Source organism: Podarcis raffonei, chromosome 13 (genome assembly GCF_027172205.1).
Source record: "Podarcis raffonei isolate rPodRaf1 chromosome 13, rPodRaf1.pri, whole genome shotgun sequence".
In the NCBI taxonomy this organism is placed as follows: Eukaryota; Metazoa; Chordata; class Lepidosauria; order Squamata; family Lacertidae; genus Podarcis; species Podarcis raffonei.
This window is the reverse complement of record NC_070614.1, coordinates 42,625,066-42,647,729: the sequence shown is the minus strand read 5'-3', so window position 1 is coordinate 42,647,729 and position 22,664 is coordinate 42,625,066. Positions and strand designations below refer to the sequence as shown.

General features: G+C 43.1%; 2 protein-coding genes across 6 annotated transcripts in view; both read left to right on the top strand.

Moving 5' to 3' along the window:
* The first annotated feature begins 754 nt into the window (after positions 1–754).
* LOC128399480 (vomeronasal type-2 receptor 26-like) lies at positions 755–22,569 on the top strand. Of its 5 annotated transcripts, none has more exons than XM_053360974.1 (6): positions 755–1,224; positions 6,269–6,319; positions 7,694–7,820; positions 15,255–15,482; positions 17,780–17,906; positions 21,652–22,569. In XM_053360974.1, exons 1-6 carry the CDS (start codon positions 1,136–1,138, stop codon positions 22,551–22,553), a joined length of 1,524 nt encoding a protein of 507 aa, XP_053216949.1. In that variant the 5' UTR covers positions 755–1,135; the 3' UTR covers positions 22,554–22,569. The 5 variants fall into 5 exon arrangements, with proteins under 5 accessions (XP_053216949.1, XP_053216953.1, XP_053216951.1 ...); XM_053360978.1 differs by having other exon boundaries at positions 6,269–6,496; XM_053360976.1 differs by lacking the exon at positions 755–1,224 and adding an exon at positions 4,511–5,347 and having other exon boundaries at positions 6,269–6,496.
* The window catches only part of LOC128399482 (vomeronasal type-2 receptor 26-like), a 44,469-nt gene continuing 32,259 nt past the window's right edge, over positions 10,455–22,664 (top strand). Inside the window, exon 1 of the mRNA XM_053360983.1 lies at positions 10,455–11,380. The gene's annotated coding sequence lies outside the window, so the exon portion shown is untranslated. The remainder of the gene's footprint in view (positions 11,381–22,664) is intronic.

Sequence of the window (22,664 nt, the reverse complement as noted above, 5' to 3'; positions counted from 1 at the left end):
CTGGCTGGGCGCGCGCGCCAAGTTCAAATGTGCAGGCGCGCGGAACAGCAGGAGACCCGGATGGGGAACCAGCTCCTAAAGCCCGCCGGAGGGAGGGAGAAGGCTCAGGGGAATCAGCGGGAGAAGAGGCTAGAAAGGGCGGAACCCCGGCGGGCAGGCGGACCCAGAGGAGGAAGGAGCAGCGGAGAAGGTGGAGCAAGGCTAGGATCTTAAATTGGTGTCAGGGGGGAGGAGACTCAGACGGAGCATCAGTGGTCTGACACTTTAGACGTGGGGCTGCGCGCTGCGGCTCTGGAAGTGAAACTGAACTTCAATAAAGACTTTTATACTTAACAACGAAGCAGCGTTGGTCCTTTGTGAGCTGGGACCTAGGGCAGCCCTGACACATATGTAAAGTGTTAATGGCAAGAACTGTAGAACTCTGTGATGTCATACACTCTGTGGCAGTTATGGCAGTTAGCTGAATGGTCTTAACAGTTAGAGCAGCAGTTTTGTTGTGTGCTGCTGCTGTCTGCCTAAGCGTTAGTCAGTCTGTAACAGTTTAATCTATGTAAGACGTACAGTGGAACTTCGGGTTGCAAATGTTATCTGTGCCGGAGGCACGTTCACAACGCACAGCATTCACAACCTGCAGCGCTGCGTCTGTGCACGCGTAGGTCATGATTCGACACTTCTGCACATGCGCAAGTGCCGAAACCCAGAAGTAACCCATTCCGGTACTTCTAGGTTCTGTATGGTGCGCAACTCAAAAACGCATAACCTGAAGCGTGTGTAACCCAAGTTACCACTGTATTAGCAATTTAAGTATCACCTACCTGCATTGAACATAATAATCTCCAAATTCAAGAATACTGAATCAAAGTAATTGGTTCTTTAAAGTTCAAGCAGAGAGTGTCTTATGGAGTTTTTATAGGAGGGAAAAGAGAACTAATAAAAAGGTCAAATGATCCAAGGCTGTCTTCCACATACTTCACATGAGGTAACTTGGGTGGCTGAACAGAATATCAGACAAATTCATAGAGGATAAGAATATTAGTTGGTTGGATCAGCTGAAACACAAAGACTGTGCAGGCCCACCCCCGAACACACAAATCAATAGACACATAGGCCTCTGACACCTTCAGCTGCTAGCAGGATGGTTTTGATTTGTTTATATTTCTGGATTTGCTTGGAACCCATGAGAAAGCAGGCCCTTGATGCTATTGAGCTCAGATTATGCAGGAGGTAGAATTTCCTATTATTTTTCAAGCAAAATTAACATTCAATATTTCAAGTTCACTAGCCTGATTCAAGAACAGAATGCCATACTTAAGTAACATTTTATGTTTATTTTTCATATTTGATTTCAGACATGGATGACTGTTTTAAATGTTCAGAAGATCATTATCCAAACATTGGCCAAGATAGAGGCCTCCATAAATACATAAACTTCCTGTCTTATGATGAGCCTCTGGGGATTATTTTGACCACATTTGCAGTTTTTTCTCTCTTTAATTACAACTTTGGTTCCTGGAATATTCCTCAAGCACCAGGACACTCCTATAGTCAAAGCCAATCATCGGAACCTCACCTATGTTCTCCTGTCCTCTCTCCTCCTCTCCTTTCTTTGTGCTTTGCTATTCATTGGCAAACCAGACGAAGTGACATGTCTCCTACGACAAACTACTTTTGGTGCAATCTTCTCAGTGGCAGTTTCCTCTGTATTAGCCAAAACCACAATAGTAGTTCTAGCTTTCATGGCTATCAAGCCAGGCTCTAGGATGAGGAGATGGGTGGGAAAACAACTGGCAACCTTTATTGTTCTTTCCAGCTTCCTTCTTCAGACTGTTTTTATTACTGTGTGGCTGGCAACCTGTCCTCCATTCCCAGATGTTGACATGCACTCGATCACTGAAGAAATTGTGCTAGAATGCAATGAAATATCATGTTTTGCTCTGTTTTGAGCTTCGTGGGTTTCCTGTCCATTGCCAGCTTAACTTTGGCTTTCCTAGCTAGGAAGTTGCCTGATACTTTGGATGAGATATGATAATCATGTTTTCCTTAAAATATTACACAGAATCTGTAATTCAAAGCAAGTGATTACCTCACCTGTAATTACAAGATTATTCAGAATTACATCTTCTCCCCTTCCCTCGGGACCTCCTCTGCCCACATGCAGAATGATGAAACTAAGACTGGAGGCTCTTATTAATAAGTATGAAGTGAACATGGTTGGGTCTATACATATACAGAGGCTCGTCAATATGGCTTTGAATCAGCTAAGTGGGTCACCATTCAAGTTAGTCTCTACTGCTCACAGTCACTTGAATGACAGTAACAGAAGAGGTGAAGTTGTGCATAAATGAATAATTTCTTGCAAGATGGTAGTGTTTAGGTTGCTGGTGCTCTTACTGCCACTGCAGGGGATGTGCAAGTATCTTTCTCTTCCTCAGTGTTCCATTAGAGAACCTGTCTCTATTCTTCACAAATATTATCAGTCAGGAGACCTCATCATTGCTGGCATTATTTCTCAGATCTACATATTTTCAGATACCTTATCCTTTGAAAAACACCCATCTCAGGAATTTTCAGATGACCATATGTAAGTAGGTGAACGTTTCATCCAAATTTACTAGAAGTCAGAATAAATAAAAGCACCTTATTGAATTTTGTCTTCTGTAGTTGTATTTAAAAAATTGATTTACCCATTTCAAACACTCATTTCTTTTATTCCAAATTTTATTGAAGAATTTTAAAACATTTACCAAGCATAAAATATTGGCTTCCAGGACAACTGCTTGTACAGATGTCAAGTCTTGCCTGTAGAGATCCACATGGCATCAAAACAGGCTTGAAACATATTTTACATTATAAATTAAGCTCACATCCACGGGGTATAGATAAAATTGGAGCATTAAGATATTTTCTCCATAGTGGCTGCTGTGACCCTATGTATTTTTTTAATCCTTCTAAGAAAAACCCAAACAAAAGTGCTACATTGGTATTTGCTTATTAGGCTGTGTATCCTGTGTGAATGAAGAACATGCAAACTACAAGTAACTTTTGACCAGCAGATATTAAACATACAAACCCTCATCCAGATTCCCTAGAGGCCAAAATAAATAAAAACACCTTATTGAATTATGTATTCTGTAGATATACCAAGAGACTCTCTAAGAAGTCCTGGAATTTGAGATGCTTTTAAGAGACGTCATAGATTTGTGAGCCAGTTTACTTTTACAAGTCTGTGAGATGTGAGCTTACAACCTGTTTTTGTACAATATCTGAACTGATACTGAACTAAAAAGCAGTCTATGTTATGATCTGAAGCAGATGAACCTTGATGCAGCATGTAACTCTCAATACAGGGTGCTGACTCACCTCTACCAGCACATCCTGGCCTTGGCATTTGCTGTAAAGGAGATCAATGAAACTCCCCAGATCTTGCCCAACGTCACCCTGGGCTTCCACATTTATAACAGCCATTTCAGTGCAAGCTGGACCTATGAAGCCTCAATGGAGCTTCTCTCAAGAAGGGCCAAGGCCATCCCTAACTATAAATGTGATGCTGAGAGCACTCCAATAGCAGTCATTGGGGGACCTAACTCTAATGTCTGTCTTCACATGACACCCATCCTGTCTACCTACAAGATACCGCAAGTAAGATCTAAATACATTCACACCTCAATTTCACTGAATTCACACTTTCAGAACCAATACATGAAATGCAGCCATTCTTTGAAATTCCCCCTTTTCCAGATTTTGCAAAGCAGTTCTCCAGTCAAATAATGTGTCCAAAAATGCATAGATTAAGGTAAAGTGTGCATTAAAAATGTATGTTAGTAAAAATATACTTAAAATGCATTATATCAGCAAATATTGCTTTGCAAAGATGTGCATATTAGGCAAAATTTGCATAAAGTTTTGTATTTTAGGAGAAAATTTCATGAGGCTTAAAAAGAAATCTAATTGATGTGGTTAAATAAGAAACTTAAGAGAAATATTGACAGATCCTCCCATTCCTAACACACTGATGGGTCAGATTTAGCCAAAGCCCAAATCCTGAATTGGACAAATTTGGGTGGAACTAGATGACTTAGGTAGAAACAGTCCCAGATTGGGTCTGGCCTGCTGGAGTGATCTGGGGCTGTTGGGGCGCGGTAGGAAGAATGAGATTTGTCTTCACATGGCTGTAGCAAGCAGTGCATTGAAGCACACAGTAAAACTGAGATACGCTAGACTGAGCATCTGGTGAGTTGAGGTTTCAGTCCTGCTAGCTGCAGGGGCCTACTTCCTCAGCATGTTCTTTGCATGAAATGCACAGGGAAAGTAGACTCCAGTAGTTGAACACATAATTCAATCCTGCAATCTGCACGATCTACTTAACCGTTATGGTCCCGGCCAGAAATGAACAGAAGAAAGAAAACAAAACTACACACAAGTAATTGTTTTATATTGAAAACCATTCTTCTCTTCTCATCTTTTTTTATATATAAAAAAACCTTAGCTCATATATGGCTCTTCCCCAGTCATGAATAAAGAGTCTCAAGGAGTTTTCTTCTACCAAATGTTCCCAAATGGGGACCGTCAATATAGAGGAATTATCCAGTTACTGCTGCATTTCCAGTGGACATGGATTGGAGTGGTTTCTCAAGTTAGGGAAAATACAGAAGGTTTTATAGAGAATGTACTTCCAGTGTTTTCCCAGAGTGGCATCTGCTTTGACTTCATAGAAACATTCCCAAAGCTAACATCTTCCAGTGGAATCACTGACATGGTGGGGGAGGGCTTTCACGCTATCAGTGTTATTATGGGGAGCACTACGAATGTTGTGGTTGTACATGGAGAAATTCATTCCATGATGGCATTGAAAATGGTGCCCCAGGTTTTAAACTTTGAGCATATACCAATGAGGACCAAGAGTAAAATCTGGTTCCTGACAGCCCAGATGGATATCACATCATTTCCATTTCAAAGATATTGGGACATAAGTTTCCTTCATGGTTCTCTTTCCCTTGCCATTCACTCAGTGGATCTGTTAGCTTTCCAGAAGTTCCTTCAGATCAAGAACCCAAGCACAGAAAAAGAAGATGGTTTTATCAAGGACTTCTGGGAAGAGTCATTTAACTGTTCATTCCCCAGTTCAGTGGCAGATAATATAGGTGGGCAAATTTGCACAGGGGAGGAGAAGATGGAGACACTCCCCGTGTCTGTTTTTGAAATGAGAATGACTGCCCATAGCTACACCATCTACAATGCAGTCTATGCGGTGGCACATGCTTTGCACATCAGACATTCATCCCAATTCAAGCACAGAGGAATGGCAGAGGGTTTAAGATGGGAGCTTCCAAATCCACAACCATGGCAGGTAATGTCTTGGTCAGATGAAAGCTGAAGGTACCTACGTATCTTTTGGTGCAAAAATGATGGTCGAGCTTTATCAGCCTTCCATGAAATTAACAAGAAAGTTAATCTCATAGAATAACTTTACCATACTTCAAGCCTTTTATTTTGCCTCCACAGCAGAGATTAACAGAACTCTCAGTTTGTAAAATAATTTCTTTCCATCCCTTCACAATCAAGGTAGCAGGTGCAGCGTTTTTAAAGGAAAACAAAATAAATGACCAAGTTGGGGCTAGGGTATCAAAGATTTCTTCAGAGTGTCTCACATTGCATAGAATGCTGCTTTATACCATGTAGAGAACACTGGCAGCAACTCCCCAGTGTTTCAGGCAAAAGCCTTTCCCAGCCCTACATGGAGCTGTTGGGGATTGAACCTGGAACCTTCTGCATTTAAAGCATGAGTCACCATTGAGCCAAAGCCCTTCCCCAGGTGCCTTACTGGAGAAGCAGAAGAGGATATCACTGCCACTTTCCTTGCAGTTTTGAAAATATCAGAAGCAGCAACAGGGCTGCCAACCATATTGTTGGCAGTCGTGATATCTCACTCCGCAGTAGATACATCCATACCACAGACTTAAACCATGGGGATTGTGGTCTTTTAAAGATAGTAGAGGTCTCTTGATGGAAAAGTCTTAACCTCTCTTGATAAGCCTACAATGTGGAAAGTTCTTTAGTGTAACACAAAACAGTGAAAGTTAAAGTAGTGGTGCAGATGTGGCCAATATTCCATGGTGTGGGATTTTAAGTGACCTTTAGCTGTTTCTAACAGTAGCTTGCACAAAGATTTCATGGGATCATAATCCTGAGCCTTGGATGTATTTTCACCGTGTTGTATGATAACATAATAAGAGCATTTATATAAACCTTTCTTATTTTTATTATTTAGCTCCATCACATTCTCAGAAGTATTTCGTTTAACAACAGTGCAGGAGAAAAGGTGCGTTTTGACGCAAATGGTGAATTAATTGCTGGCTTTGACATTATAAACTGGCTCATGTTTCCAAATCAGACCTTTCTTAGAGTCAAAATTGGGAAGATAGACTCTCTGGGTACCCAGGAAAAATTGTTCACCATTCATGAGGATGCCATTGTATGGCCCAACCAATTTAACCAGGTGGGTTCTCTGCACTTTTCAGGGTTTATTCCATCACCTGCCCAATGGTCAGGAAGAAGATAGTTACTCAAATGGCTGTTTCTCAGTATTCTGTAAATATAGTGAGACTTGTTCAATCTGAACTTTCATGTGCCACTTAATGTTCCTTCTACAATTACAAGGAATCATTCATTCAGAGCGGTAGCACCAACACTCTAGAACCCACTCCTGATTAATATTAAGCATGCTCCTTCACCTTTTTTTTGTTTTTTGCTAAAACCCCTTTTCATTCGTTAAGCATGTGGTAGCAGGATAGGTAAGTATCAATATCTCTCCACATTGAACACTACTGTCAGCTGATTGAAGCGGGTGGTGCTGTGGTCTAAACCACTGAAACTCTTGGGCTTGCCGATCAAAACATCAGCGGTTCAAATCTGTGCAACGGGTGAGCTCCCATTGCTCTGTCCCAGCTTCTGCCAACCTAGCAGTTTGAAAGCATACCAGTGCAAGTAGATAAATAGTTACCACTGTGGTGGGAAGGTAAACAGCATTTTTGTGCGTTCTGGCTTCCGTCACGGTGTTACGTTGCACCAGAAGCGGTTTAGTCATGTAGGCCACATAATAATAATAATAATAATAATAATAATAATAATAATAATACGTTAAATACATACACATTGCCCGGAAAGCTGTCTGTGGACAAGCGGCGGCTCCCTCGGCCTGAAGAGAGATGAGCACCACACCCCATAGTCACCTTTGACTGGATTTAACCATCCAGAGGTCATTTACCTTTACCTTTTTATCTACACAGATACATACAGAGAGGGGGAGAGAGAGGTGGAGGGGGAGAGAGAGGCGGGGGGGGAGAGAGAGAGAACTCGCTACTTACATTCAACTTGTGGGTACAGTGGTACCTTGGCTTACAGACGCTTCAAGTTACAGACGCTTCAGTTTACAGACTCCGCTAACCCAGAAATAGTAACTCGGGTTAAGAACTTTGCTTCAGGATGAGAACAGAAATCGTGCTCCGGTGGTGCAGCGGCAGCAGGAGGCCCCATTAGCTAAAGTGGTACCTCAGCTTAAGAACAGTTTCAGGTTAAAAACGGACATCCAGAACGAATTAAGTTCTTAACCTGAGGTACCACTGTACTGCATTCGTAATACTCTCTAGTGTTCATGATATTACCTAAAACATTCTATTCTGATATTTATGGACAGACCCGGCCCATTTCTATATGCAATGATCATTGCAGTTCAGGTTACAGTCGAACCAAGAAGGAAGGGAAGCCATTTTGTTGCTATGATTGCTTTACATGTCCAGAAGGAAAGATTTCCAACCAGGAAGGTAAGAAAGGTTTTAAAATGTTATATATAGATTTATGTATACCACCTATTTCAAAGATGATTTTGACCCTCCCTAGGGTATATAAATGTTCAAGAGGGCCACTCTGGGCTACTAATGAATTTTGTGTTTTATTTAATCTGTATATGCTCTCAGCTCAGCTAAAGCCTTACCAAGCAAACAGAGCCCTTTCTGTCATCGAAACACGCTTTCCGATCTGCTTAAACCATGAGCCAGAACTTTCTTGTCAAAATCTCTCCTCTATTTCACTGATCACCTTCATCACAACAGCTGCAGTAACAGCTGCAGTTCAGAAAGTGTAGAAACACCAATTCTAGTCTCATACCCTCCAACATTTCTCTGATCAAAATAGGGATGTCCTATACCATAACAGTAATAATAATAACTTTACTATTTATACCCCATCCATCTGACTGGGTTGCCACCCTGGGTGGCTTCTAATATATATAAAGCATGATAAAACATTAGACATTAAAAAAAACCCTTCCCTATACAGAAGGCTTGGGGGGGGTCAGATAAATCCACACCCTACAACATTTCTCTGATGAAAATAGGGACATCCCACCATACCCTCCAACATTTCTCCTATGAAAATCGGGACATCCTAAGGGAAAGTGGGGATCAAATCAGAAACCAGGATGGTGTTAGGGATGTGTAAATTGATCTCTCTACACACAGAGAAGCCTTGACACTGCGATGGTTTTATGGTCCTTATTTATTGCTGTTTATACAACCCGGGTGGGAGCCCGCGTAAATCAGTCTTCCTTGGAGCTGTCAGTTGGGAGCACTGACTTCCTCTTCCGTCTAAAACACAGAAGGCGTGGGATCTTTATGACATTTTCCCTGCGTTCCCAAAGTCTCCCAAGATGCCTTGAGCGCAGAGATTCATGCATCTGCTCCGCCTCTGACCCTGAACTTAACCCTTGCAACGCCTGTAAATCTGCCTGTTCTCTCTCCTGTGTCTCTTCTTCCTGCTTTCCCTCCCAGACCAAGTCCTCCTCCCCCTGCGTGGGCTGGGAATACCAATAACCCCTGCTCACTCCATTGCCTCCTTCTGCTTCAGAAACTCCATCTTCAATCCCATCCTCCTGCCTCTCATACAGCTCAGTCTCACGGGTGTAGCTTGTGTCAGAGTGCTCTGAGGGCACCCTGACAGATGGCTTCTGTAAAGCGGGGACATCCATGGAAAATAGGAACACTTGGAGGGACTGTAGCCTGCTGAAATTTAGTTGTATTCCACCAAAATACTGAAGTAGTTTATGAAGTGTGCAGCTATTTGCATTATTTCCACAAATATGACACTGAATCAGAGATGGTCAGATGTGAGGGGAGCAATGTGGCCTAGTCTACATGAGCCAACAGACACTTGCCTTTTGGGAAGAAAGGACAGAACAAGAGAGGCAATCAAAGACCACATCAGGGCCTAGTTCAGTTGGCTAAAGACAGGGCTAACTGAAGAAACAAACATCTGGTGCCTGCTGCTGGCTGGTTCAAGAGGCTGGTTGTTTTGCTTTGTGATCTGCTGTGTTTTCTAAATGTTGTTGACTGCTTTGAAGAGTTGAGTAAAGAAGTGGGATATAAAACAAAAGGCTGTGGAAGCCTTTCCCCCTAACACCAATGAACTCCAAAAGTCTGCAGTAAACATATTCTTTGTTGTTGTTTTATTTTTAGACATGGATGACTGTTTTCAATGTCCAGAAGATCAGTACCCAAACCTTGGCCAGGTTATATGTCTTCCAAAAGACATAAGCTTCCTGTTTTACGATGAACCTCTGGGGATCAGTTTGGTCACGCTTGCTCTTTTATTGACTTTCACTACAGCTTTGGTGCTTAGGATCTTCATCAAGCACAAAGAGACTACCCTAGTCAAAGCCAACAATCGGACCCTCACCTATGTTCTCCTCCTAGCCCTCATTCTCTCCTTCCTTTGTCCTTTGCTATTCATTGGCCAGCCCACAAAAATAACCTGTCTCCTTCGACAAACTGCTTTTGGAGTCATCTTCTCAGTAGCAGTGTCTTGCATCTTAGCAAAAACAACTATAGTGGTTCTAGCTTTCATGGCTACCAAGCCAGGCTCCAGAATGAGGAGATGGGTGGGGAAACAACAGGCTACCTCCATTGTTCTTTTCTGCTCCCTGATTCAAGCCATTATTTGTAGTGTGTGGCTGGCAACGTCTCCCCCATTCCCAGATTTGGATATGCACTCTGTGACTAAAGAAATTGTTCTGGAATGTAATGAAGGGTCAGTCACCATGTTCTACAGTGTCTTGGGCTTCATGGGCTTGCTAGCCATTGTCAGCTTCAGTGTAGCCTTCCTAGCCAGGAAGTTACCAGACAGTTTTAATGAAGCCAAGTTCATCACCTTCAGCATGTTGGTTTTTTGCATTGTGTGGCTGTCCTTTGTTCCAACCTACCTGAGTACCAAGGGAAAGTACATGGTGGCTGTGGAGATCTTTTCTATTTTGGCCTCTAGTTTTGGGTTACTGGGCTGCATCTTCTTCCCCAAATGTTATATCATTTTGCTGAGGCCAGAGTTAAACAGCAGGGGACAGCTTATTATAAGAAAGAGTTAAAGCATAAATAAGTCTATTTGATGTAGCAAATCATAACTGGACTAAATCTCCTTGAGTTCATTTTTCTTCATCTCAGATGATGCCTCAAGCCAACAAAACTGTTCTCCAAAGCCAGCAGAACAGCCCTGACAAATTACAGTGGTACCTCGGTTGTCGAATGTAATCCGTTCTGGAAGACCTTTGACTTCCAATACACTAGACAACCGAGGTGCGGCTTCCAATTGCTTACAAGAGCTTCTAGCACTCAGCGGAAGCCACATCAGACGTTAGACTTCTGAGGTACATTCAATAATGGAAAAAATTACTTCTGGGTTTTCGGCATTCGAGAACTGAAACAGTCAACAACAGAGGCATTTGGGAACCAAGGTACCACAGTACCTCATGTATCCTAGACTGAGAGAGCTGACTACATATTTTGGAAACTCCATTATTTACAAGGTCTTCTATTTCTTACTTCTAACTTCACCAATACACTACTGGTCCATTTTTATCTAATGAAAGGAAATTTAAAATTGCACTTCTGAGTATGTGACAAATACATTTTCTTCAGCAATTCCAGAGGGAATTCTTAGCACTGGATGAATAATTACATTGCTCCTTGATGATTAACAGGGCTATAATTTGAGTCTGATTTTGGATACTCCCAGATTGCGTCATTTTGGGAAAATAAACTACCATTTAAACAAGACAATTTTAACTAAGAAAAGAGAAAATGTGGTTTCTGCATAGAACAGTTGCCTTTGTATTGAGAATGGTGGTTTTAGTGGTCTTGCTTCTGGAACTGTTTTCATACAAAGTATGTCAGGCTCACATAGCAAAATGCAGGCTTCAAGATCCACACCGTCCACTTCACATGTATCATCAGCCAGGAGATTTCCTCATTGGTGGCATTGTTTCCCATGGTGGTTTCATCTCCTCTCCAGCAAAATTCACTGAGGAACCCCCACCAGCACTGCCTGAAGAGCTTGTGTGAGAACTAAGTCAGTCATTCATTGCAGGACAGGAATGATCAAACCAAGAGCTTCAGCCTCAGAATAATGACTGAGGCTGCAAACTTCAACCCATTTACCTTGAGATAACCACTTTTGATTTCAGTGGGACATATGCTGATGCAAAAATCCATAGGAATCTCTTGTGAATTAAGAGAATCCTGTTGAAGCTCCCATTTCTCAATAGGGAAATGAATATAAATGTATTGAAATGTATACGTGTGTGTGTGTGTGTGTGTGTGTGTGTGTGAGAGAGAGAGAGAGAGAGAGAGAGAGAGAGAGAGAGAGAGAGAGAACCCTTTTGAAAAGCCAGTTTTGATAGACATTATCTGAACAGGAGTGTTAGTGAGAATGAATTAAAAGAACCTGTTCTGAACCTGAATGCTCATATCATTTCATTTTCTGATCTTAGGCTAAAGTTTGTTTCACAATGCTTCCCTTCAATGGTATATATTATGAAGCATAGAATTCTGTGAATTACTACAACCATCACTGCTTCATGAATAGGAAAGGGGTCATTGCAGGAGAGAGCCGTGGCGGCAGTGGGAGGCCCCATTAGCTAAAGTGGTACCTCAGATTAAGAACAGTTTCAGGTTAAGAACAGACCTCCAGGACAAATTAAGTTATTAACCTGAGGTACCACTGTATCTCAAGGGCTGTCACCAGGAAGATTAACTATTGTGCTGATATGTAAAATTATATATCAGTTCCTTCTGATATTGTTTACAACTCTCATTCTAGGGTGGTGCCTAAGGTATGTAAAATGATATACCAGTATATGTTCCTTCTGATGCCATTTGCAACTCTCATTCTAGGGTGGTGCCTAAGATTTACCAGCACATTGTGGCCTTGGCATTTGCAGTCAAGGAGATCAATGAAGACCCTCACATCCTACCCAATATCACCTTGGGCTTTCACTTATATGACAGCTATAACAATGCAAGGAGCACATATCTCGCCACATTGCTGCTTTTATCCAGGGTGGAGAAATTTGTTCCTAACTATATATGTGATGTTGAAAATAATCTGGCTGGGGTCATTGGAGGACTGGATTCTGAAATCTCTTTTTATGTGGCAACTGTTTTGGATATCTATAAGAGCCCGCAGGTAGGACACCCGTGTACAATACCTCTATTAGCTTGCATAGAGATAGAGCCTGAATTAACAGCACAAGTTCAGGGAGCATCACGAGTTCAGGCTGAGGATGAAATTGGGGCAGAACCATGTACACCACTTTGAAATCCTTGAAAAATAAAGGTGGAACAGAATTAAAATAAAATAAAATAAAATGACCTTAATAAGGGGAAAGAAAGGCTGCAATACCAAAAAAAACTGTCACACCCCCAATCTCTTAAACACACCTCAAGGACACTGATATCCCAAAGGCCAGTGAATGTTTAAGGGGAAAGGGTTTTCAAATTAAACATACTCTGGAGGTATGACAAATTGCAAATACAGTTCAATTCTGCAGGAGAACAGTAATAGTACTGAGCAGCTGGTTCCAATGTGAAATAAATGTTCATAAGTGAAGTCTGAAAAGCCTTGAAAAGGAAAAGGCAGAAATGGAAGTTGTGGCAGTTGGGGTATGTGCATCGTGAAGACAAAAGCAGCTTCAGAGAAGGAATGTGTATCCGACCCATGTTGCAATTCTGACATGGCTCCATAAATAATGCCTCAAGTAGGGGTGGAGAATCCTCTATTTAGGGCATGGTGTGTCCCTCCAATTAGTTTTATACATCGTACAAGAACCTGCAAGTATGCATAAATTTTTGTTGTTGTTTTTTAAAATAGCAACAATGCCCCCCCCTGTCAACAGAACAAATATTTAACAAGGAGGAATGGGAGATGGTCCCAGTTTAGGCCATTTGCATGTGTGTCTTTAGTATAAATGAGAAAGGAATGCAACACCTGGTGGGTGGCAAAAGGCATATCTGACTAACAGGATATTACTTTGCCTCTTCTCTTCCTCCATTCCCTCTTCAGCTCATTTATGGCTCTGCTCCAGTGATGAATGATAAAAGCCCAGGGCTACCCTTCTACCAGATGGCAGCCCCAGAAGCCCTTCAGTATGAGGGAATTCTCTCTTTGCTTCTGCATTTCAGGTGGACGTGGATTGGAGTCATTGCAATAGACAATAACGATGGAGAAAGATTTGTGCAAACCATCTCTCCAATGTTTACCAAGAGTGGTGTCTGTTTTGCATTCATAGAAAGAATCCCCAATTTTAGTTTTATTTCTGAAATGTATGGCATGCTACAACAAGCAGCCCATATACAAGATCAAATTTTTAGCAGCAAAGCTAACGTAGTGGTTGCCTCTGGAGAATCTTATTCCATGGCAACTTTTAGATGGCTTTCATACCTATCAGAACATGATGACATGACAAAGAAAGTAAAAAGTAAAGTATGGATAACAACAGCCCAGGTTGAGTTTGCTTCATTTGTCTTTCAAAGGAACTGGGATTCAAGAGTATTCAATGGTGCTATAGCCTTTGAAATTCACTTCCGAAACCCACCAGGATTTCATCAGTATGTTGTGCACAGAAACCCTTCCAGCACAGATGGGGATGGTTTTATCAGGGACTTCTGGCAACAAGCCTTTGAATGTGTACTCCCAGATATCACTGCAGACAAGGCAGAGGGGAATATTTGCACAGGAGAAGAGAAGCTGGAGATCCTTCCTGGATCATTTTTTGAAGTGAGCATGACAGGCCACAGTTATAGCATCCACAGCGCTGTGTACGCCATGGCCCATGCTTTACATGCCATGTCCACTTCCAGATTCAGACACAGAGGAATGGCGTACAGAGGGAGAGGGAAGAATCTGAATCAACAGTCTTGGCAGGTAAAGGCTGAATATTCTCAACTGGCAAAGCCCTGTTACTTCCTGACACTTTTTGCGTTCCCAAAAGCCTATCAACTTCTTCTTTCCTCTCAGAGTTCAAACGTTTGAGTGGGTGTATTAGGAAGAAGAACACAGAACTGAATTTATAATTCTGCAGACAGAGTAGGAGATGGCACTGATATGATAGTATCCTAGATAGTTCCCCACATATTGTGCTGCTGCAAATGACAGTAGGCCCTATAGAAAAGGGAAATGATAGTGGTGTCCTTCCTTGAGTAGGTACTGCCCTGTGTTTGAGCAGAAAGCATTTGTATGAGGGAAGCTTTGCAGTCCAATGATATCCCATTCCATTCAAAGATTAGTTTCAGATCATCTCCGTTGCCAAATGTTTCAGCTCCGAAACGTCGAAAACCCAGAAATAAGTGTTCCAGTTTTCAAACTGGTATTGAAAGAGGCAATCGGAAGCCACGCCTTGGAAATCGAATGTTTTAGAAGTCAAAAGTCCTTCCAGAATAGATTAAATTTGAATTCCAAGGTTTGACTGTACTGTCCTATGTTTGAAGAAAAAGCATTTGTATGAGGGAAGCTTTACAGCCCAGTGAGGTGCCGCTGCATTCATGTATAGGAAACTATGGTAACGGTTGAGAGAGATGATCAGCATTCCCTCTATCCCATATCAACCAAATCCTTCCTTAGAACAGGTGTTCGCACGCCACTGCCGTGTCTTCTGAGATGTTCAGGGAGACAAGGGAGGGGAGGGGAGGGGAGAGACAGAGAGAGAGACCTCACTACATACACATATTAGACTTATGGGCTAAATAAAGGGTTGTTAGAAAGATTGAGAGAGAGGCATGTGTGTGAAAGAAAACTGATAGGCTCTCTCCATGCTTGGACCTGAATCCACTGACAGTTCATTGAATCATCCCCCACCACTTGCTGTAGGTTCTGCTCCTAGGGAAAAAATGCTGCAGTCTTTTCCAAAACCCCTGTCTTTTCTGTTTTCAATCTAGCTCCATCACTTTCTGAGAAGCATCTCATTTAACAATACAGCAGGAGATGTGGTCTTCATCAACCAGAATGGAGAGGCAGCATCTAGCTTGGATATTGTCAATTGGATTATATTCTCCAACCAAAGTTTGCACCGAGTGAGAGTTGGGAGGATAGATCCACAGGCTCCTTCAGACCAATCATTATTCCTTGATGAAGATGCCATCACATGGCACAGTTGGTTTAACCAGGTAGGGTTTCATTGTTTGCTAATTCAAAAGAGATTCAGTATTGAATAAGCAATCATTATCCACCTGCAAGTCTACTCACTGTCTTTTGAGTCGTAAATTGATGAGTGGTGTATGACCAAAGCATCCCAGGTACCAGATTAAGAGCCAAAAGTTTGCTGCTAGAAGACCAATATTTTATTAAGGAGGTTACAAAACAGAACCCTTTTACTAAAAAGTAAAGTTAAGCATGGCTAACAGCGTAAATATGCCTTAGGGGGTTGCTAGTTCAGATGAAAATAACAAAAGCTAGGTTGTCTCAGCCTAATCCCAACCATTCACAGACCACACTACAAGCTGCATCCATGCAAATGTGGGTTTTGCATCACGCAATCCTTCATCTGAATGTGCGTCATTAGGTCCAGATCAAATATCAGTTTTTCTATGAAAGGGCCTGGAGACAGGAGGGCAGGTTTTCTTTCAGTCAAATGGAGCCTCTGGGTACATTTCCCCAGCACAAGAGGGGATGCATGCTCAGAGACCACGAAGCTACAAAGTGGATTTCTTCACGATCATTGTGACCTTGAAGCAACAATATATCAAACAATGTAGACAAGTGTTATGTTGGACTAATCAAATGGATTATTTTTTCCACTGGAAAACTTCAACCAGAATCCTAAGTAGAAAAAGAAACTATTGTAAAATAAACCAAAGAATTGGGATTTCTTTACACTTATTAAATACTGATTTCTGACAGAGTGAAACATGATGTATAATTTGATAAGCTCCAGGATTTGGTCTTTCTTGCTAGAAAGGTGGGGAAAGGAGGCATAATAATACCAGAGGAAGAAACAGCAACAGGTGCAGGAGAACACTCAGGGTGTTCTCCAGCACCTCAGGGTGCAGGTGGAAGAGTGAAGGACTGACATGAGAAGAAAGGTATGAAGAGCAAGGGAGCATTAGGAATGGAAGCAGCAATCTTTAAAAAGGAGTGATCTCAAAATTAGTTTTAAAATGTATTATCAGGGACTGGTTAGAGGAGGAATGGTGGAGACCACTTCCCCAGCCTGACCTTCCAGAGAAGAAGAAGACAGTTCAGAATTACAACAGGGGTTTAATGGAGGTCACAGCTCAGAGGAAGATGGGGGGTGGAGTTGGGAAATATTGGGGGAAGAGGAGGAGGCAGAGCTGGAGCAGCTGGCTGACACTTTATCACTAGAAAGCATTCCAGACCCACCATCTCCCAGATCCTGGCAAGCCTTAAGAGAGTGAGAGCAAAGGTCTTGAAGACAGATGCCACTAAGTGGCAACCATAGGCAGGATGCTGTTGACGAATGAGGATGTGGGAGGGAAGGGGGCTGGAGATTTACTGAGGACAATGACATTATTCCAAGAGGCTTCATTCCCAAGCCTCTCTCTGTAAATATTGAATAGCAATATTCAATATTCTCATCCAATCCTGGCAACCTGCAGTGGGAGTTGGTTCCCCTGCTGCCTGCCAGGTATATTTTGTTCTTAACATACTGAGAATTGTTTTGCAACATTCCAGGGAGTGTCATAGGTTTTGGATAGCTTCATTCCAATTCACGCAATTGTCCAGAATATTTTTGTATTGGAATTCACAAAGATTGCGTTCCTCAAAAATAATTTATTTATTCATTCATTCCCCGCCCATCTGTCTGGGTTTCCCCAGCCACTTTGGGCGGCTTCCAACAAAATCTTAAAAGATAATAGTCTGTTAAACATTAAAAGCATTCAATAACAACAACAACAACCCCCAATCTGGGTGGGTTTCCCCAGCCATTCTGCTTTCCTCAAAAAAAAAAATAATGATAATAATAATAATAATAATATCCCCTATCTGGGTAGGTTTTCCCAACCACTCAGGGTGGAATATTCAGAACTTTTCCCCAGGCAGCATCTGATGGGTCCAAGTATAGGTGTAGCCACAGGCACAAAAATCAGTTGTATACCTGTATATAGAGCTGTATACCTAGTGGACAGCATACTCAAAAGTAAGAATTATAACAAAATTAACAGGGAAACTAGAGTGACTTCAAAGTGTACTTTAATGGACAGGGCAATCTTTGCAGAACAAATGGGCTACTGCACATCCCAGAACAATATTAAGGAAATATCACATAACTCCAAACATTACTACTACTACGAATATGAAAAAAAGTAGTTGCTCTCTGAATGGCCATTACATATTACTGAAATTCTGTGTCAGTTTAGTAACATAGGGAAAGGCCACAAAACATAAAGGATTCCAGAGTCATTAGTCTCTTGATGAACCTTCTGCTCTTTCATTTATGGATTAGATTCAGCCTCTTTCTGTCTGTACTGAGAGTTGTCTTCCAGGATCCAGCAAGAAAGTGAAGGAGGGAAAGCCCCCTTGCTGCTACAATTGCATCCCATGTCCAGAGGGGAAGATTGCAAACCAGGATGGTAGGAGAAATAAATAGATTCAATAGATCCAGACTCAGTATTTAGGATTGAATGGTGCTGTAAGGAAGGCTGAGTTTAAGTTTCAAAAGAGGAGATGATCTGCTGTGTGTGTGATCCTACCTCTTTGTAATCATAGCCCTTCAGATAGTCTAAATATGCTAATCAAATGAGCATGACTATGCATTGAGAGTAGTTGCGTGGTATGTGCTTCGAATCATATCTAGAGAGGGCCTTGCCACTCCTTCATAGCTGTCAACCGTCCCTTATTTGGCGGGAAACTCCCTTATCCCAGTGCCGTGTCCCGCTGCTGTCCCGGATTGATAATGTCCCTTAAATTTCCTGGGTTTCAAGGGAAGCAGCTCCTCTCCCTCCCTCCCTCCCTCCCTGCCAGTCAGGGAGGAGGGAGGCTCCAGCTGTGTTGTTTGGCTGCATTGCTCACCTCAACTCGACTCGCCTGAATTACCCAGAAGAGGTTGTTGGCCTCCGCTCCGGGCACCAGCTCAGAGGAGAAGGAGCGAGGCTGGCGCCACAACTGCTTGGGCCCCGAAGGGCTGTGCCAGCCCACCAGCACAGCAGCTAGGGCGGCTGCCAAGAGCCCGGCAGCTAAGCGCAGCATTTTCCACCAGCTCGCTGTCATCCATGCGAGCACAAACCTCCGCCAGTCCCTGCTGAGGCAAAGCGCGGCTGGGAAAGCCGTCCGCTTCCGCCTCAGCCCACTTGAAGGGTAGGGCGGCTGCCCACCCCCCGCCATGTTTGGTTAGGCCCTCCCTTCCTCGGCTCCATTGGAGAACCGCCTCCACCATCAGAGCTCGCGAGGTGAAGCAACAAGCGCCCAGCCAGGCCGTGCAGAAGCTGCTTAGGCTGCGCTTTGCCTGCAAGCCATAGTGGACCGGTCCAAAGGGCTGCGTGCGGCATGAATGGATGGGCGTGCCTCCCTCACAGGTGCCATCTTTCCCAAGCCAAGTGTCTCCCGTACCTGACATCAGGAGTCAACCCTCGCTTGGGGGACCTGCTGCTGCTGCTTAAGCAGCAACATACAGCAGGGGCGTAGCGAGGATTTGGGGAGGGGGCAGGACACCCACCTGCCATCATTCTGTGAAATGCCTCAGCAACAGTTGTTTAAAATTACTTCCTTTTGACCCTCAGTGCTCAGACAAATCTGTCAAAATCTTTCTACAATTTCTTTTAGTTAAATATTTGTATCTATTTACTTGATTTAGGGTTAGGCAGCTGCGAAGCCCCTGAGCTATAGCATACCTCTGAAAAACAAGCAAAAAAAAACACATTTTCCGTTGTAGAAACAGTTTGCTTGCTTTTTTTATTATCTCGCTGTACACTGCTTTGATGGCTTCAGGCTGTGAATCAGTTTAAATTAAAGGAATAGCAGTAAATGTTGCAAGAGGAGAAGGCTTGAGGATATGGTGCTGTCAGAGGCTCAGGAGCAGAAGAGCAGGGGAGAGAGCAAATAGAGAGCGGAGGAGAGGAATCAGAGGGGAGCGTAGGGGAATATGACAGTGGCCCGAGAGATTCCATGAGCTTCTCCAGCGAATCAGAAGATTCCCAGGAGGGGGCGCCTATGGTAAGGGCGAGGCGAGTCCCAGGGGGGACGATCCATAAACAAGGAACCAGAGGGGAGTCCCAAAGGAGTAGCGGAGGATTAGGACCAGTTCCCCCACCAGAGCACAGTGGGGGGGAAGAGTCACATGAGTCAGGACCAGCTTCTCCTCCATCGGGGAGTGGGGAAACGGAGGGAAGGCCAGGTCCAGCTAGCCTCCCCGAAAGAGGGAGCAGTGACACAAGTGTAACGGTCAGAAGGAAAGTGGGAGGCTGCGCGCGCGCGCCAAGTTCAAATGTGGAGGAGCGCGGGACAGCAGAAAACCCGGATTGGGAGCCAGGTCCTAAAGCCCGAAGGAGGGGGGGAGAAGAGTCGGCGGACTCAGCATCAGAAGAATCTAGGAGGGCTGAGACTCCGACTAGCAGGAGGACCCAGAGAAAGAAGGAACAGAGGAAGAGGTGGAGTAAGGCTAGAATCTTAAGCTGGTGTCAGGGGGGAGGAGATTCAGATGGGACTTCTACGGTCTAAGGCATAGACGTAGCGTTGCGCGCTGCGCGTCTGGAAATGGAACTGAACTTCAATAAAGACTTTTTAACTTGAGGAAGAAGCAGCGTTGGTCTTGTGTGAGCTGGGACCTTGGGCAGCGCTGACAGGTGCCAAAGCGGCTGGAATCTGGAAAGCTTCTTGAAGGGTACCTGGTATTTTAATTTGAATAGCAGACTTCATCACAAACTAGTTTTGAAATCTCTGTGAGCTTCAAGACCAGGGAGGTGGGCGAAGTTCTCATTGCTCCTAGATTGTAGCTGGTAACTTCAATTTGAGTTGCTGGATAGACCAGTCACAAAACTCTTGACAGCACAATCTGGTCTATCACAAGTCCATCATAGTTAAGATTTATTTGGCAGAAAGACTCAATAAGCTCAATAAAGCCTACTTCCATGTAACTGGGTATAGGATTGCAGCTTCTAAGTTGAAGCCTCCAGAAGGGTACCATTGAGGTTCCCAGCCTGTGTGTGAGCAGGCGCACAAATGTGAATAATAATAATAATAATAATAATAATAATAATAATAATAATTTATTTATTTATACCCTACTCATCTGGCTGGGTTTCCCCAGCCACTCTGGGCAGCTCCCAACAGAATATTAAAACATGATAAAACATCAGACATTAAAAACTTCCCTAAACAGGGTTGCCTTCAGATCTCTTCTAAAAGTCAGGTAGTTGTTTATTTCTTTGACATCTGATGGGAGGGCATTCTACAGAGTGAGCGCCACTACCAAGAAGGCCCTCTGCCTGGTTCCCTGTAACCTCACTTTAATAATAATCATCATCATAATAATAATAAATAGTTTATTATTTATACCACACCCATCTGACTGGGTTTCCCCAGCCACTCTGGGTGGCTTCCAACTGAATATTAAAAACACAATACAGCATTAAACATTAAAAACTTCCCTAAACAGGGCTGTCTTTTAAAAGTAAGACTTGGGGGGCAGGGGGCCAAACTGGGTCTTTGCCCCAGGTGAAAAAAAGGCTAGTTTCACTCCTGGGTTGGAGTAGGTGGCCCTTGAGGTCACTTCCCAACGCTGCAAATTCTATGATTCTAAGTTCAGTTGACCTTTTCCCTTCCAACATAGGCAACTCCTAGGGACACTGGCCCCCTTCCAGGGCCGGATTCAGGTTTGATGAGGCCCTAAGCTACAGAAGGTAATGGGGCCCTTTCTATGTCCAGCTGTCCTTTGTCAACAACAAATTGTTGCTGTTTTTTTGTGTTGAATATATGCTATATGGTAATTTATGGACCTAATAGGTATCTAAAGATATTTGCACACAACAAAATATGTTTTTTATCAAAGTAATTGTTGCTCCCTTATTTTGGCTGTTGATCCCTTATTTTCGAGACTGCTGGTCCCTTATTTTCAAATCTGTAAGTTAACAGCTATGCACTCCTTCTGACTTGCACAGGCTGCACCCAGGCTAGTGTGAATAAACATTCAGATGTCAATGGCTCTGGCTGACCACATAGCTCTGAACCACATAGCTCTTCAACAATACCACATTACAGAGTATCAGGCAGTATTCCACATATGTTTTAATATGAGCAGAGCTCTTTTCTTCTCAGACAGAAAGTCAACATCAGACCCAACAAGGTGATATGAGCTAAAGGTCATTTCCTTATTTTTTCCAGATATGAATGACTGTAATAAATGCCCCGACAAAGACTATCCAAGCAAGAACCGGGATGCATGTCTACCCAAGGATATAAGCTTCTTGTCTTACGAAGAACCTTTGGGCATCAGTTTAGCCTGCTGCTCTCTTTCCCTTTCCTTGATCACAGCTCTGGTACTAGGTACATTTATAAAACACCATGACACACCCATTGTCATTGCAAACAACCGAAACCTCACCTACACTCTCCTCATCTCTCTCCTGCTCTGTTTCCTGTGTGCATTGCTCTTCATTGGCCGACCTGAGAAGGTGACCTGCCTCCTCCGACAAACAGCTTTTGGCATCATCTTCTCAACTGCTGTTTCTTGTGTCCTGGCAAAAACCTTCACGGTGGTTTTGGCCTTCATGGCTACAAAACCAGAGTCCAGGATGAGGAAATGGGTGGGGAAAGGACTAGGCCACTCCATTCTCCTTTCCTGCTCCATTGTTCAAGCAGGAATATGTACTGTGTGGCTGGCAACCTCTCCCCCCTACCCAGATGTGGACATGCACTCAATGACAGAAGAAATTATACTAGAATGTAATGAAGGGTCTGTGACCATGTTTTACTGTGTTCTCATCTACATGAGTTGCCTGGCAACTGTCAGTTTTGCTGTGGCTTTCCTTGCCAGGAAGTTACCGGACAGTTTCAATGAAGCCAAGTTTATCACTTTCAGCATGTTGGTCTTCTGCAGTGTTTGGCTGTCCTTTATTCCCTCCTACCTGAGCACCAAGGGGAAATATATGGTGGCAGTGGAGGTCTTCTCTATCTTAGCCTCCGGTATTGGGCTTCTGGTTTGCATCTTTTCCCCAAAATGTTATATAATCATTCTGAGACCTGAGCTGAACAATAGGGAACAGCTAATAAGGAAGAAAAATTAAAGAAATAATAACTGTCCTTTGCTATATCCTGTGCTTTTTTCTTTGTGAGCAGTAGAATATTTGCAAACATGTGTTCAGCAGCTGCCTTATATATTTTTTTTCTAGACCTGG

Bases quoted from the DNA above. Each gene is read 5' to 3' on its own strand.
- LOC128399480 (XM_053360973.1), top strand. From the start codon at position 13,408: ATGAATGATAAAAGCCCAGGGCTACCCTTCTACCAGATGGCAGCCCCA. The intron at 15,483-17,779 runs GTAGGGTTTCAT...TTTATGGATTAG, and splicing joins GGCACAGTTGGTTTAACCAG to ATTCAGCCTCTTTCTGTCTG. The intron at 17,907-21,651 runs GTAGGAGAAATA...TATTTTTTCCAG, and splicing joins GAAGATTGCAAACCAGGATG to ATATGAATGACTGTAATAAA.